This window comes from Vombatus ursinus, unplaced genomic scaffold (assembly GCF_900497805.2).
Source record: "Vombatus ursinus unplaced genomic scaffold, bare-nosed wombat genome assembly UNPS02005286.1, whole genome shotgun sequence".
NCBI classification, from domain to species: Eukaryota; Metazoa; Chordata; class Mammalia; order Diprotodontia; family Vombatidae; genus Vombatus; species Vombatus ursinus.
Genome location: NW_020945064.1, coordinates 15423731 through 15440154, shown reverse-complemented (window position 1 = coordinate 15440154; position 16424 = coordinate 15423731). Strand labels below are relative to the sequence as shown.

Genomic DNA, 16424 nt, shown 5'->3' with positions numbered 1-16424 from the left:
GGGGCGGGGGCGCGCCCGGCGGCGGCGGCGGTGTAGGCGGCGGTTGGGGGGGCGGGTGGCGGTTGGAGGCGGAGGCGGCCCAGCTGAGGGGCGGCCGGGCTCACTTGCTCCCTCACTCCCTTGCGCTGACAGGCAGCAGGCCGGAGGCCGGGACGAGGCCGGGAAGTTTGCGGCGGAGCCAGGCATGAAGCGGCGCTGAGGCGCAGCCGAGCCGAGCCAAGCCGAGCCTCCGCCGCCTGAGAAGGAGGCGCCACCGCCGCCGCCGCTGCTGCCGCCGCCGCAAGTCCCCGGCCACGCCGATGACTACTGCAAACTGCGGCGCCCACGACGAGTTCGACTTCAAGCTCATCTTCGGGGAGGACGGGCAGCCGCCGCCGCCCCCTCCCCCGGGGCCCGCAGGTGAGGGCGCCCCGGCCCCCCGGGAGGCCGGCCTCCCCGCCCTACCCGCTCCCGCACTCCCCCGGGGCCTGGCCGCGGGGCCCGGCCCGTGAGTCTGCGCCCCCCGCGGAGGGGCCGAGGAAGGGACGGGCACGGGGCAGCGCCTGAGAGACAGAGACTGAGACGGGGGGGGAAGCGGGGGGAAGATCGGCGGGGGGCATGGCCGGACCAGAGATAGCGGGGGGGGGGGAAGAGGAGCGTGGCCAGACTGCGCGCTAGGGTGAGTGTGCAAGTGTGTATGTGTGTGTGTGTGCGTGCGCGCGCGTAGAGCGTGGTTTTACTATGGGCTGTGTGTGCCATGACTTTACTACTGCCTCTGCTGTGTGTGTGTGTGTGTGTGTGTGTGTTTAAGGAGGAGGGGTTAGAGGAGGAGGCTTAAGCTCGTCCCCTGCCGTCCTTCCCGGCCCCAGTAAACCTGTCCACCTCGGTATCATTTGCAAATTCGGAAAGCCTTCCCTGCCCGCCCCTCGTGTTCTGAAGATGAACGTCTGTCTGCTTCTTCAAGTTGAAAGCTATCAGATGTGCACACAATGTTGTGATGCCTGTGTTTTTCTTACGACCCTAATGATTGGTGTTTAGCAAATCCACTTAATGTAGAGGGGTGCTGTGGAAAGGGCTTTGGATTCGGAATCAGTCAGATGGCTGACTCGGCGGGGTCACCGTGTGATCTTACACAAATCATGTAACTTCTCCTGGCCTCAGTTTCCTCATCTGTAAAATGAAGGTGAGGGATCAGATCACCTTTCAAAGGCCACTTTGATCTTAACTCCGCAAACCCCTGTTTTCTCTGCTAGAGAAAGTGAAAAATAACAACTGTCACAGTTGTACTCATAAGGTTCCTTTTCTGCATTTTCTTCTCACTGCTTAATTTGGAGTAATTTTTGTCTCTGAGGTTTTCAGATTTATCTCATGCAAAAACCTGCTTCTTCTCATTCAGTCTTGGATGCTGTGACATGTTTTTCTTGATAAACTTACCCTTGGTAGAAAGTTGTGGAATGAAAAACTACTTAAAGTTCCTATTGAAAAAGTTGTCAGTGTTTTCTACAGCATAGTAGTAGTTATTGGTGGTTTTTATATTTCAAAGACCACAGTGCAATAAGAGAAAATGTAAATGAACGTTACTGATGTGGAAGTAACAAATACTGAAACTTGAAAGGAAACGATTAACACTTCAATTTGGGATGCCATTTGGTAGAACAAATGCAAGATTGGGAACAGATTTTAAGTGCTCTGTTTTGTTGACCCTGTAGAGAATAGTTTAAGTCTTCTATACCTTTTTGGGGTGGAGCATATTGCTGAGAAACTAGTGAGAATATCCTTTGAAAATTTATGCTTTTTTTGGGAAGTACGTTGTTTATTGTGCTTTCTAGAATTTGAGGTGTTTAGTAATTTGTGAAAATGTTGGTGAAATCTGTATTTAGTTCTGTCAAACAGGTAAGAATTGTTAATAGTCTATTTTAACGTTATATATTTATGTAAATCTAGACCCAGTTTATTTGAAAGGATAAACAAAAAAACAAAAGTGTTCTGAAGGTGTATTAAGTTGGTATTAATAAGGCAAAATATTTTGGAAATTGGTGTTCTTTAAGATTTTGCTTGAATGTTTTGAGAATAGTTAGGTGTTTTTTCATAAGAAAAAGTTCATTTTGAAAGGTACATTTCTACTATATAACCAGTTTACTAGTTTAAAAGGAATTTTGGAAAGAGGAGAGACCGGTGCATTAATCAAAATCCTCTGTAGTAGTTTTAAGGAGGACTGACCAGCTTAAGTGAGTGCTTTTATGACCTAGCTTGGAATCCTGAGTGTGGTAAACCTTTAATTAAGCTTCTTTTTTTTTTTTAGTTAAGCTTCTTAAATGTGCATTTGAATGGTATAAAATGAGACTAGAGCAAGCTGAGTTAGTCTTAGTGTGAGTTCAGCAATAAACTACTTGATTATTGTCACTTGGATCGTGCTGAAATTACATTTACATAAATAAATCAGAATTGTAGTGGCTTTTTAGACTACATAGTAGATTGGGCTTGGGAACAATCGTTATTTTGATCACTTTTTATCTTCATTGCTAAATACCTAGACTTTGTAATAGTAAGCAGTTTCAACCCAAAATATACTTAGATTTGCTTAGGCAATTGGAGTTAAACGGTTTTATTATAGAAGAAATAACTTGATCTTTGATTTCTTCCAGCTCTAAATTCTGTGATTCCTGGCAGCAAGCATTTAATAATAAATATTCTGTGTAATGCTTTCTTTTATCTCTTTATGCCAGAAAAAGATAGTGAATAAGGTAAAAAATTACTGTGTATTCATTCATTATTTCTGAAAATATAGTTTTCGTGATTGTAAGGGGAGAAAACTCTGCTGTATTTCATTGTTTTTATTTTTAAAAATTAGTCATATATTTGTTTTGACAGCAGATACTTCCAAACAATCCTCTTTGCAAAGTACATTTCATGGAAGTCATTTTATTTTATTTTTTTTAACGGCAAAGTAAGACTCATTTTGCAATTATGGTACAAACATTGAGGGTTATACTTGGCCAGAGTTTTGCTTTATCTTCACTTGAGTTTATTTACACTGTTGCAGTTCGTATGTATATTCTTTTATTTTTGTATCACTTTGTACAAGGCTTTACATATTTCCTCTAAGTTCTTCATATTCATTATGCCTTATGGCATATGTATACAACATATATATATACACACATACCATTATGTTCATCTTCCATAAATTGTTCTGTCATTCCACAGTCATTGGGTATTTTCTTGGTTTTTACCTTTTTTGTCTTTACAAATGATAGTTCTATGAACACTTTTGTGTGTATGATTTTTTTTTTTTTTTGTAACCTCCTTGGGGGCATAGTTTTGGTAGTATTGATGGATCTGATATTGAGATGGCTAGGGCAAAGGGTATGAACAATCAGAAACTTTTCTTTCTTAATTACAAATTATTTTCCAGAGCAGTTGAACGAGTCACAGTTCTACCTTTCCTGATTCAATGGGCAGAGATTCCCATATTTTAACGTCTTTGCTAGTTTGATGGATATGAAGGGGTACTTCATGGTTATTCTAATTTCTGTGATAGTTATTTTTTGGCTTGAAAATTGTAATATACCTTAACATACTTATTTCAAACCTTTATTAAGCTAGACATTTGTCAGCTATTTAATGCAAAGATTTTTCTCCCAAGCCTTATCTTCTTATTTTAGCATCAGTGCTTTTTTTGGGGTGTCCAAAAGCTTTAAAAGATTAATATAATTGTTATGTTTTGCATGATTGCACATGTGTAACTTGTATAAAATTCTTTCTTTCTCAATGAGGAGTGGAGGGCAGAAAGGGAGGGAGAGAATTTGGAACTCAAAAATTAAAAAAAAATTGTTAAAAATTGTTTTTACATGTAATTGGGGAAATAAAATATAAATTAGAAAAAATTAATAAAATTGCGATTGTAATATGATTTTCTTTTATTTTTTGTTTAATGACAAATCTTTATCCATAATTGTAAAAGATAGATCCTTCCATTCTGTAATTTTTCTTATGGCATGGCTTTTTAATTTTTAAATGCATATCCATTTGGAATTGTGGCATAAAATGTCTTTATTGTGTGTTTCCGTAAAACATATGTTTCAAGATAGTTATGATTTTAGAGGATGTTAAGATTTATTCCAAGAGTCACACACAGTCCTAGTATGTTAGAGATGGAAGTTGCTCACGAGGCATAGTGACCTGTACAAGATCATTGTAAATCATTAAATGAAATCCTTTTCCACTCTTTTGGCACTTTAGATTTAATATCAAAAGGAGCAGTTAAAAAATTTAGGGATTAGAATTTATTTACACGTGAAATCAACATATATTTTGATGTACATCATTTTGAGCTTTGAATTAATTGTGATTTGAAGTAACCAAAAGTGAGTTTAACAGATTTGCCTTTGGAATGAACTTGCGTGGTAAATTGAGCCATAACAGTTTCTAGGATTCAGTAGAGTATTGTTTTTGCTAAATATTTCTTCTTGCCTGTAAGCATGTAAGCTTGTTATAGACAGAGAGGAATCTGTTGGAAAATCCTTTGTTTTTTTTAGTAGGACCCATTTGTCCCAGTTTGTCAAATTACAGAAGTGTACTGTTTGAGCACATCCTAGTCTGTCTGATGGGCTAGTGTGGTTTTAGATCTTGTTAAAGGTTTTAGGGGCCTTTACCACAACTGAATCTCCATTTGTTCTCTAATTAGAGTGTTAATCATAACATACACACAAAAGGAGATTTCTGTTTCTCTGAGAAGCCCTTATGACTTCTTGCTGTTAATTTTGGTATCTTTCCTAAGTGGGCATTTAAGAGTTGGGAGGAGGAGAAAGCAAATCAAAGGACTAAATTTCTGAATTAAAATTGTTAGAATACAAACATTCAGCATATGCTAATATTTCTTTGAACTGTTTTTAATCATACAAAAATATATAAATATACACACAAAATAAATATACACACACTACCACTTTTTACCTTTGCTCTTTCGAGGTGATGTTTTACTAACTGAAGCTGCTTGAAATTAAAAGAGAATCAGTGTTTTCTTGCAAAAGTTTACTAGCTCCCTAAGTGAATTAAGCAGCTGCTTTGGTTTTAAATTTGCATTGTTTTCCTTTTTTAAAAATCTTAGACCTAGCTTTCAAGTACTTCAGACACTAAGTAGGAAACTTAAAATAATGTAATTCATCAATCCTTAGTAATACTGTGGATAACATGATTTATTCATTTCAAAGGGCAGCTTGCTTGATGAATTTTTGTTAGCTTAACCTTAGGGCTCCAATTTAGTTTGACATTTCATTATCTTTTTTTATTTTTTTTTTGCAGTTTGACATTTCATTATCTTTTTTTTTTTGCTCTGTACTCCATTTACATTTTATTTTATTTTTTCATTCTTTTTTTAAAATTTATTTTTAGTTTTTAACAATCACTTCCATAAGATTTCGAGTTTCAGATTTTCTCCCCATATCCTCCTCCCCCGTTATCTTTACTTTTATGTTTTATTCTCTGAATATGCAGATTCTGTATTTTTTTCTTCTGGCTAAGTTGTTATTTGTTTTCCTTAGCCTAAGTATTGAATTTCTAGATCTAAATTAAAATTACTAAAGAAGTTGCCAATATTAGGGAGCTCTAGAGTGGAATAATAGCAGGCCCCCCCCATTCTGCAGTTTTTCTATTTACTATTTTCTTTGTTTCTTTTTTAAAGAAAAATAATTGGCCTAGTACATTTTTTTGATGAGATGTAAAAAAAGTTATTTAATTGTAGGCATATAGCTAAGAGCTATCCTCTTCCCCCTCAAAATTACATACCTTCTTTCTTTTTCAAGTTTAATATTTTATTTTTTCCAAGTTTACGTGTCAAGAAAATTTTTAACATTCATTTTTACAAGATTTTGAGTTCCAAATTTTCACCCTCTTTCCCCTCCCAGCTCTCCTGAAAATGGTAGGCAGTTTGACATAGTCTATACTTGTGCTATCAAAAGCTGCATTTCTTCTACTGGAATGTTGAGGGAAATTTTTATTTTCATAATTTCTTTACCTTTTTAATTCTTATTCTTCAGATAATGAAAATAATATTAGCCCTAAGAAGAATTTTTTTCTTTATTCATTACATAGTAACTTTTTTTTTTACCTGTGTCAGTTTTTGGATTATTTACATATAGGCTTTAACATTTTCTTTAAATGATACTAAAACCTTTTCCCTACCACAACATCTTTTGCTTAAAACAAATAGATGGGGGAGGAGATATAAACAATTATATGAATATATCCAATTTAAAGTCTTGCATACTTAGGAATATTTGATTTCTTGTTTAGCCCTTCTAATTTCATTTTGATTTTTTTGATGTAAGTTTCATTTTCTCTTCCATCATGAGCCTCTGGCTATAAGCACTAATAATGTATTAGTGTTTGCTTTTTTGGCGGGGGGGGAAGAAGAGCACATACCTCCTTCTTTGCAGAAATAGAGGTTACTTTTGCTAAATTTTGTTTTCTCTTTTTACATTTTTTGTTATAAGAGATGACCCTTTGGAAGAGAAATGGAGAGAGGGATACATTGGGAAATGTAGGTGGTGTAAAAACAAAATATCAAAATGTATTAAAAAATAAAGAATATTTGCCCAGCCATCTTGTTTTCTAGATAGAGTTTAACGTTGCTTACATGTGCAAATCTTAGTAAGCATGGAATTATGAATGATGATGATCATTATCATCATCATCCTGGTCTATATAGTGCCTATATGTGCCAGGCACTGTGCTGAATGCTTTACCAAGAGTATCTCATTTGATCCTCATAACAGCCCTGGGATTGAGGTGCTGTTATTGTCTCCATTGTACACTTGAGGAAGCAGGCACATGGTGGTTAAGTGACTTGCCCAAGGTCACATACAAAGCAAGTGTCTTTGGCTGAATTTGAATTTAGGTCTTCCTGACTATAGGCCCACTAACTCTGTCCACTTTGCCACCTAGCTGCCTCAAATTATAAAGATAAATTCCTCTGGCAGAGAGAAAGAGAACTTCCTTAACTTCTTTTCTGTAGAAACTTAATGATGTGTTTGTAAGCTCATTATAGACATATTAGATCATATGTGTAAAGCCTCCTGAGGTTGGATAAAGGTGGACTATATAAATTAGACTTGGTAAGTTTCACTAGGAAGAATTCAATAAATTTAATAAAATTTTTATCTCTAGAGCTCTAGGTGCAGAAACCTGGGATCATTAGCATAAATTAGTAATAGAGGAGCAATCTAAATTTGTATTGGTGTTGGGGCTTTCTATGTGTAAATATTGGGGGTGGAGGGGACTGCCTTTAAAGGATCTTATGCTGCAAGTTAAAAAAACCTTATTGTAATTAGTACTGTTAACTCAATTCTTTCTTTGACTTTTCCCTTTGTCAAATTACAGAAGGAATACTTTGGCATTTTTCCCAGTCCCACTGTTAAGGGAGGTAGCTCATCATGTACTGAGGTTTCAGTTATATTAGATGTCATAACATTAAAAGCTTTATCATGTATTTTTCAGCAGTAAGACTTTGTCAGTTTTTAGTAAGAATTGTTCCTTAAACTCAAGAAGTTGATTCAGTATCATAAGAGAAAGAAGTTTCAGGCTCAAGAAATCGTTTGGCATTCTTCAGTTAGAATTGATTTTGGCCAAATTCTGTTAGTTCTGGCAGTATCCATCTGTTTCTGTTTAAATGTAAATTAAGAGCCCTGATTTGTTCTATTTTTTTTTTTTTTGGTTAAGCAGCAAATAGTTATCACTTTTGGTAAGATATTTTAAAATTATTTTACATTGCTGGAGATAGTAATAAAGCTTCTATCAGATTGCAGTGTTTACAAAAATTTTGTTTATTGTTCAGATTATGTGGATTAGAAAAATTGAAAGTGAAGGAAATTACTTTTAAGTTTTGCTAGTGGAGTGACAAGTGATTCTTCATTACAGTATTTAGCTTTAAATAAGGGAGTGGTGTAACAGTCAATAGTATTGCTCTTAAAGATGTGAGAAACATGAGTAGGTTGGGCCTCATTTGATAGTAAGCAGCAGTTTGACTGTTCACAGCAGTAACATAAATAAGGGAGGTGTTGTCTAAAGCTGCCCTGGTGGGTCAGGGGAATAGACATAGCAGAGTTGGCAGAAAGCCTGGCCTCTAAAACAACATCCAAGTCATCAAATTTGCCCAGGCACGCCATGTGAGGTTCAAATGACAGTGGAATTTAAGATGAGTGAAATGATCACTGTGGCTTAGGAGAATCACAAGCAGGAGCAAGCTTTTTAACAAGCCATCATTTTACTCAGACTTCACATGGATTTGCACATGTTTTTAGTATTTGTGTGGTGTTGATACTATTTTATTGCCCAGTTCTCACCTTCCTGAGTGGTCAAACTCTTGTAGACTGGCAGAATTTGTTTGACTTCAGCAAAGAGAAACAAGTAAACCTGTGAGATTTAGTCTGCATTGTGAATTGACAACCTACCAGAAGCTGAAACTTAATCACTGTCACAGTAGTTGAGTATGCTGGTATCAACTGCTTGAAAGGGAATTATAAATTTAGGAAAGCCAGCAAAATCCCTAGTAAACTGGAAAGGTAACTTCCAGGGTTTATTTTCAAATATAACTGGATGGTATCAGTATGCTTTGTGCCACAACAACAGGTGAGACTCTGTGTGTGTGTGTGTGTGTGTTAAAAAATCCTGTAAATGACATTTTTTTAAAAAATATTTTGTTGAATTTTTATTAGTCTTGCTGGTTTTGTGCTAGTCAAATCAGGTACAAAATTGGTCTAATTTGAAATCTTTTGCAGCTGGACTCTTCCATTGTTGATTGTTGTTTTGTAAGAGAAAATACTGAAGGCAAGCACCTTTTAAAAAAAAGATTTTTTCAGTAGAGCAACCAGTGGTCAAAGTAGTTTTGCTAACAGCATGTGACTTGTACTTAAATGTATGTTTTTCATTAAACTGTATTTGGAAAATATTTACTGTAAAGGCCTTTTAAATAGATTTTCGCTAACTAACTGCTCAAGCTCTTTTAAAATCAAGTTCCAAGATTAGTATAGGAAAAATAGTAATTCTAGCTTACTACCTTAGTAATTCTACCTTAAGATAGTAAAATGTCAAGTTGAGCATGCTTTTTATTGGTTTATTAAGTATGTAATAAATAAGCAAGGCATATGGTGTTTGCAAAATCTGATTCTCATTCAAATTGAAATCTTAGTATCGAGATTAGAGCTATAGGTATGAGTAGTGGTGGAAGGATATGGGAATACAGATTGCTTAGAGGTTGTACTCTTGAGCAGCTTATGTGTCTATCTGTGTGGTTGTGGGTTTGGTTTTGTGCTTTTGTTTGCCCAAACTGCCCAGGTGTTGGTATTGAGATGGAGAAAACATTTTTCAAATATTTACATTTTTATTTTCCCTCTAACTTGCTTGTAAATTGACCTATCAGTACGTGTCTGTATATGAGAATAGAGTTATGGATTAATGCCACAGTTTGAATTATCTTTTATGATCCTCTGAAACTAGAATGTGGCTTTGGGTTACAAGACTAGTTTTCATTTGTCAGAGTTGTAAGATTGTTGAAAGGGATGTTTTTTGGTGTCTCTTATGAGGGACAAAGAGATATAATCAGGAATAATGAAGATAAATATATTTTCAGTTGGTGAATTTTTGAAGCAAACTATCAGTTTTTTAGGCATTCCCATTCTTGAGGAACCATATGCATACTAGGAAAAGCATTGTTTTAATTTTTATTGTGTTGGGTCATGTATGTGAAAGCATATTGGAGGGGAAAAAGATAACGTGATACATACATTTAAGGTGCTATTTCTGTTATTGCAACATCAGAATATTAAGAATATTTAGTGAATGTTCCATTGGACATAACTGCTTAAAAAGTGTTACCTCCTTTGGAAGACTGGGGTTATAATCTTTTCCTGCTATCTAGGTTACATGTCTTCCAGTTTTCATCCACCCCTTAATTTCCGCCATTTTGTAGAGACTCAGGAGGCGGCTGCACTCGGGTTCGAGAGGCCTAGGAAGGAATCCTGCCTCGGGTAGCTTCTTGGCCTTGTTATCTTAGGCAGAACACTTAACTGCTTGGAACCTCACTCTCTTTAGCTGAGAAGTTATAGTAGCATTGGTACTACCTACTTTACAGGAAAGCCAGGAGAAAAGTGCTTTGCAAATATTAAATATATATTATAAATGTCATTGTTTTTAAAATCTGTTTAGCTTATCATGTTTAATTCTGATACTATTTCCTGAATAGTATCTATTTTCTCCTTTTCTTTATTTCTTTATTTTTTTTTGCGTTTTGGTGAGGCAATTGGGGTTAAGTGACTTTCCCAGGGTCACGCAGCTAGTAAGTGTCATGTGTCTGAGACTGGATTTGAACTCGCATCCTCCTGACTCCAAGGCCAGAGCTCCTTTTCTTTATTCTTAAGGCTAAATCCTTAGTCTAAATCTTTTGTCTCCACTGTTATTTTCTCTACGTTTGCTCATGTTCACCTTTGAAAGTTACTGTCACAAGGCTAATCTGTATTCTGGTTGATTCATCAGGACCAAATTCCTACCAGCTGTTAACAGGTGCCTCTTCCCATATTTCCCCAGCTCCATTTTAGAGTCAGGGAATTGTGGAATATCACACATAGATACATACATATATTCACACATACATACATACATACATACATACACACATACACAGTCAAGTTTTTTAAAAATCTATTAAGTCTGCACATGTGGAATATCATGTGTATGTGTGTGTGCATGCGTGCACCTATGTATAGATGTATGTATGTGTATATATAGGCATGTATACACACACACACACATATATATAGTGTCAGATTTTCTTTTGGATGTGTTTATCAGTTTTGCTGGATTTTTTTGGGGGGGTAGGGTTTCCTTTCTTTTAAAAACTTTATTATAAGGGATGGTTTTTTTGGGAAGGGGAAAAGGAGGGCTGCAGGGGAAATGTAAGAGATATAAATAAAAGTCTGTTTTTAAAAGTGCCTTTTCCGTGTCTTAAGTAAATCATCTTCGTTTTTCTACCTATTCTCCTGCTCTTTATTTACCTTCTACCTATCTGTCAGTAAACTGTTTTTTATCTTTTTAGATCATTGAGATTTTTTCTTTTTAAATGCAAGTATGTGATTTCACCAGTGTTGGAACACTTTCCACCAAGGTCAGAATATAGACTGCAACTCATCTATGGTTTAGGAGATAAGTCCTAGGGAGCTTTCCGAGGCATGAAAGAAATTAAAATGACTTAACTGTGGTCACACAGCTCATAAGTGTCATAAGTGGAATTTAAACTGAAGCAGATCTACCTGGTTCTGGCTTAACACCCTATTGACTATGCCACACTATTTCATAAAATATTTCTTTAAAATGAATTCTAAACTTAATAACATTGGCCACACAAAAATAAAAACTCGTTGCACATAAAATGATAAAGTCCATTGTTTATAATTTGCTTTTAAAAAGATGATCTGTGATTCTGTCAATATAGAAAACGCCTTTCTCCATTAGGTTGCAGGCTTCTCGAGGGCAGAGACTGCCTTTTGCCTTTCTTTGTATCCCTAGCAATTAATGCAGCACATGACACATGGTAACCACTTAATAAATGCTTATTGACTGACCCCGATGCCGATACTATTTAGAGATTTGCCTGGGACTCCTAGAGTTTGTGACTTGCCTGTAGTTACATTGTTGTATCAGAGGTAGGACTTGAATCAGGTCTCTGTAGTTCAAGGCCAGCTCTCTCTCTCTCTAGTGCTTACAAGTCCAGATCATAATTTTTAAAGGTAAATATTAATTTAAAAAAATACTCTTTGCTTTTGTCTCCTGGGGCAGCTAGGTGGTACAGTGGATGGAGTGTAGGTCCTGGAGTCAGGAAGACCTGAATTTAAATGTGGCCTCAGACACTTACTAGCTCTGTGACCTTGGGCACGTCTGCCTTGATTTCCTCAAGTGTAAAATGAGATAATAATAGCACCTACTTTGCAGAGTTGTTGTGAAGATCAAATGAGATACTATTGGTAAAGGGCTTAGCATAGTGCCTAGCACATAGTAGGTGTGGAATAAAATGTTTTCTTCCTTTCCTTTTGAAATTTCTTTCTTTTATGTATTTTCAGATTTTGTTGCTTTGCTGTCTTGATGTTGTAGTTATCATGTATATTTTCATTTTGCTTTCTCCAGTCTTTATCACTTCATATATTTTTCCATATTTGTATTCTTCACATTTGTAATTTCTTGTGGCACATTATGGTTCAGCAGTTCACTAAATGTTATACTTGAGTTGTTTCTACTTTTTTTTTGGCTATTACTAATAGTGCTGCTATGTTTTTTTTTATATACATCTCTATCTTCTTTTGTAGAAGACAAAGGGGCCTACTAGCGAGATCAGTGGTTCAAAGAGTATGAACACTTTTGAAGCTTTGATTGTATACTGTTAATATTGCTTTTCAGAAGGATTGTGCCTCTTCATTGCTATATGAGCAATGTAAAGGAGTGCATATTTCTCCACAACCTGGCCAGCATTGAATTTAGCATTAAAAAAAGTCTCCATAACAGTTTAATGCATGTAAGATGCTGTGATCATGGATCTTTATAGCTGATGTAGTCCAGCCATCTCACTTTAGAGAAGAGGAAGTTGAGTCCCAGAGAGAGTAAACGACATGTAGCTAAGCAGAGCTGGGATTTTAATTCAGGTGTTTCAGCCTGACCAGTGTTCTTTCCATGATATCACATTGCCTCTATCTGTGCTGTTTTATATACTTCTTTCTCTTGTTCAGTTAATAACCTTTTTTGTTAGTCATTATTAAAAGATCTTTGAAAAATTACTTTTTTTTTTTTTGGCCTTTTGGTGAGGCAGTCCGGGTTAAGTGACTTGCCCAGGGTCACACAGCTAGTAAGTGTCATGTGTCTGAGGCTGAATTTGAACTCGGGTCCTCCTGACTCCAAGGCCGGAGCTTATCCACTGCACCACCTAGCTGCCTGAAAAATTCTCACAGAGCCTTTTAAATTAATTAAAAATGAAGTATTTTGTTAGTTCCTCTCTAATAATAACGATGATGATGATACCTAGTATTTATATAGCACTTTAAGGTTTGCAGAGTGCCCATGTTATCCTCATAGCAACCCAAGGAGGTAGGTGTTATTATTATCCCCATTTTATAGATGAAGAAACCAAGACAAAAAGAAGTTAAGAGCCTCGGCTCAGGTCACACAGCTAGTAAGTGTCTGAGGCAGAATTTGAACTTAGGTTTTCCTGACTCCAAGTGCATAACTCTATCCACTGTGCCTCCTAACTGCCTCCTAATTCTGATGCAGTGTACAAAACTCTTAGAAATCATCTACATTTTTCATGACCTCTTCCCCATCTCAGCCACACACAGATGATCATACCCTTGATCTTGCCATCACCTACAAATGTACTAGTTCTGTGTCATGAACACTGAAATTTTCTTATCTAATAATAATCTATTAGCTCTCCACTTCTGCCTCTGCCTTAACCCTGCTCTTTGTCCACACTGTGACCTCCATTTCCTCAGCCCCTCAGTTCTTTCTCAGTTCATCACCTTTGCACTAACTGTATTCTCATTTCCCTTATCAACTCATTGTCACTGAAGTGGCTCTTCCAGACTTTTTCATCCTTCCTCAAATCTTCCATGGCTCCCTTTCTCTGATCCCCTTAGCCGAAAACAGTAACTTCATATTTGCTGAAAAAGAATTGAGGCCATTTATTGAGAGTTCCTCTTTTCCCCTCCTTTTCATCTCACTCTGACACTTTCTGCCATTATCTCACACAGTGAGGTGACCCTTCTCTTTGCCATGGCCAACCCCTCTCTCTACCTGCACAAGTGGATCCCATTCAATCACATTTCCTCCAACAGATTACCCCCTCTATTATCTCCACTCTCATTTCTCTTCAGTCTCTCCCTGTCTACTGTGTTACAAACTTGTCCATGTCACCTACATTCTTCAGATACCCTCACTTGATCCTTCTGTCCCTACTAACTGTTGTTTCATGTCTTTCCTGCCTTTTGTGGCTAAACTCCTTGAGAAGACTGTCTACAATAAATAGATGTTTCCACTTCTGCCCCTTGTATTCTTTAATTTAGTTACAGTGGTATCATTGCTGTTCCAGGAACAAGATACTGCATCTTTTGTCTTTGAGCATTTTCTCTAGTTTTCCTCTGTGCCTAGAATATTTTCCCTTCTCATCTCTGCCTCCTGACTTCCCTGGCTTCCTTCAAGTTCCACTTAAAATCCCACCTTCTACAGAATGCCTTTCCCAGCCCTTTTTAATTCTTGTGCCTTCCCTCTAATAATTATATCCTATTTATCCTTTATATAACTTTTTTGCTTACATATTTATTTGCTTGTTTTCGCCCCCTTTAGATTGTGAACTCTTTGAGGGCAAGGACTGTCTTGCCTTTCTATCCCCAGTGTTTAGCAGGTGCTTAATAAATGATTATTGACTAATTGAAAGACCTCTAGTTAGTGCCCATGCCCTTTATTTCTGTCTTCTGTCTCATCTTATCTGTCCTAAATCTGATTTCCATGATCATTAAGGTCAGTCATGGTTTTGAGCCTCCTCCTCCTTTGTCCTCAATACATCACCAGCACCCTCTCGGTCAAGGCATAGGCATAAGTATAAGGATAGTTGAATAACTGACTCCCTAATCTTCTTTCCCTTTCCCTCTCCTCTGCCTTCTGCTTCATCCTTCTGCTATGATATCATTTTTGGGAGGGGGAAATTAGGCTCTGTCTGCTGTCTAGAGGAAGTACTAAGCTCAGATTAATTGCTACCTCTTCAACTAATCAGGTTTGGTGGGTATCTGGAGGTTTAGTTCAGAATGACAGTTTTAGTTCTCTGTCTCTCATTGATAGGTTTAGCAAAGTATATATATACTTTTGACGGTTGTTTATATATTTTTCCCTCCCTACGTTCTTAGTCTTTAGGTAGGTTTCAAAGGAAAATACTGATTAATATAGGACAGCATAAAAGGTAGTATAGGGATGGAGAAGATAAACTAAACTGGTACATTTTATAGAATCTGAGGATAATGGAGCTTGAAGATGCCTTGAGACTAGCTAGTTTGAAGGCAAGTATCAATCTTATATCCACTCATGATTTTAATGTGAACATTATATGAATGTTTACCAAGCATGTATCCTAAGCCCTGAACTCTCTCTTGGATGCTATTCCTCTAACCTTTATGTGGGTAAATGACTAAACCACCTTTTTATAGAAAGATCTCTAGTGAAAGAGACGCCACAACTTTTTTCATGTTCCTAGGCACATGAATCTGATTATCAAAATGGCACTTGGTTAATCTCTTCTGTTTCATTTTAATCTGGTCTTTTTTGGTCTTCTGTGGATGCAGAGAATTGGTCAGCATCCATAGAACCCCTTTGGATCTTGATGATGATGATGAAGTCTTTTTTTTTTTTTCTTGAGGTTTTTGGTATTAAGTCACAGCTAGTGTCTGAGGCCAGATTTGAACTCAAGTCTTTCTGACTTCAAGGCCAGTGCTGTATCCACTGTGCCACCTAGCTGCCCCAAAGATGATTAAGGCTTGATTTAGCCTTTTCTTTTCCAGGTTAATTCTTCTGTCATCTAAATATAATTTTATCCCAGGGTTTTTTCTTGCGCCCTTAGAGACTTACATGTCTGGTTGTTGATGGTGGGCATTCCTTTTGTGTATGAATTGGACTAGATGGCCATTTAGGTCCCTTACAACTGTCAAATTCAGTGATTCTGGAAAGGTGATTCTTTGTTCTTTTCTTTTCACAATCTCCTCCACTCTCATGATATCAGTGATTGCCTATTTGTGAATGGCTACCAAGTGTGTATCTCATGTCTTGAGCTCTCTCTCTTTAGTACTAATGCCACATTTCCAACTGCCTTCTGGACAGCTTCACTTTGATGTCTTGCCAGCACCTCAGACTTTTAACATGTTTAATTTTTAATTCATCTTACCTATCCAAACCTTTCTCATTCTAATTTCCCCATTTCTATTAATGGTGCCATCATTTTTCCATTCACCCAGGCTTGAAAACTTAACTGAATTAAGAGAAAAAATAACTTCCAAGAATAAGGAGGCAGTATACATTATATCTCTTTATTATATCTTGGTTAGATTCTATCTAAAGCGTGTTATTTAGCTCAGAGGTCCGTGTTTTAGGAACGACATTGATGAGCTGGAGAATGTTTAGAAGACGCAACCAGGGTAGCAATGGCCCTTGAGCTCATGTCCCATAGTTAGGTTGAAGGACCTGGGGATGTTTAGTGGACAGAAGAGAGAAAAGGGGGGAGGGCAGCTCAGTGGCACAATGAATAGAGAACCAGCCCAGGAGTCAGAAGGACCTGAGTTCAAATCTGGTCTCAGACACTTGACGCTTATTAGCATCGTGACCCTGGGCAAGTCACTTAATCCCAATTGCTTTGCCAAAAATAAAAA

The 16424-nt window shown here is 37.3% G+C and overlaps 1 protein-coding gene across 2 annotated transcripts in view; it reads left to right on the top strand.

The window, feature by feature from the left end:
• Positions 1 to 283: 283 nt before the first annotated feature.
• The window catches only part of NFATC3 (nuclear factor of activated T cells 3), a 180051-nt gene continuing 163910 nt past the window's right edge, over positions 284 to 16424 (top strand). For both annotated transcript variants that reach the window (XM_027846877.1, XM_027846879.1), the window contains exon 1: positions 284 to 399. In XM_027846877.1, the coding sequence (XP_027702678.1) occupies positions 300 to 399 (100 nt within the window). In that variant the 5' untranslated portion in view covers positions 284 to 299. The remainder of the gene's footprint in view (positions 400 to 16424) is intronic.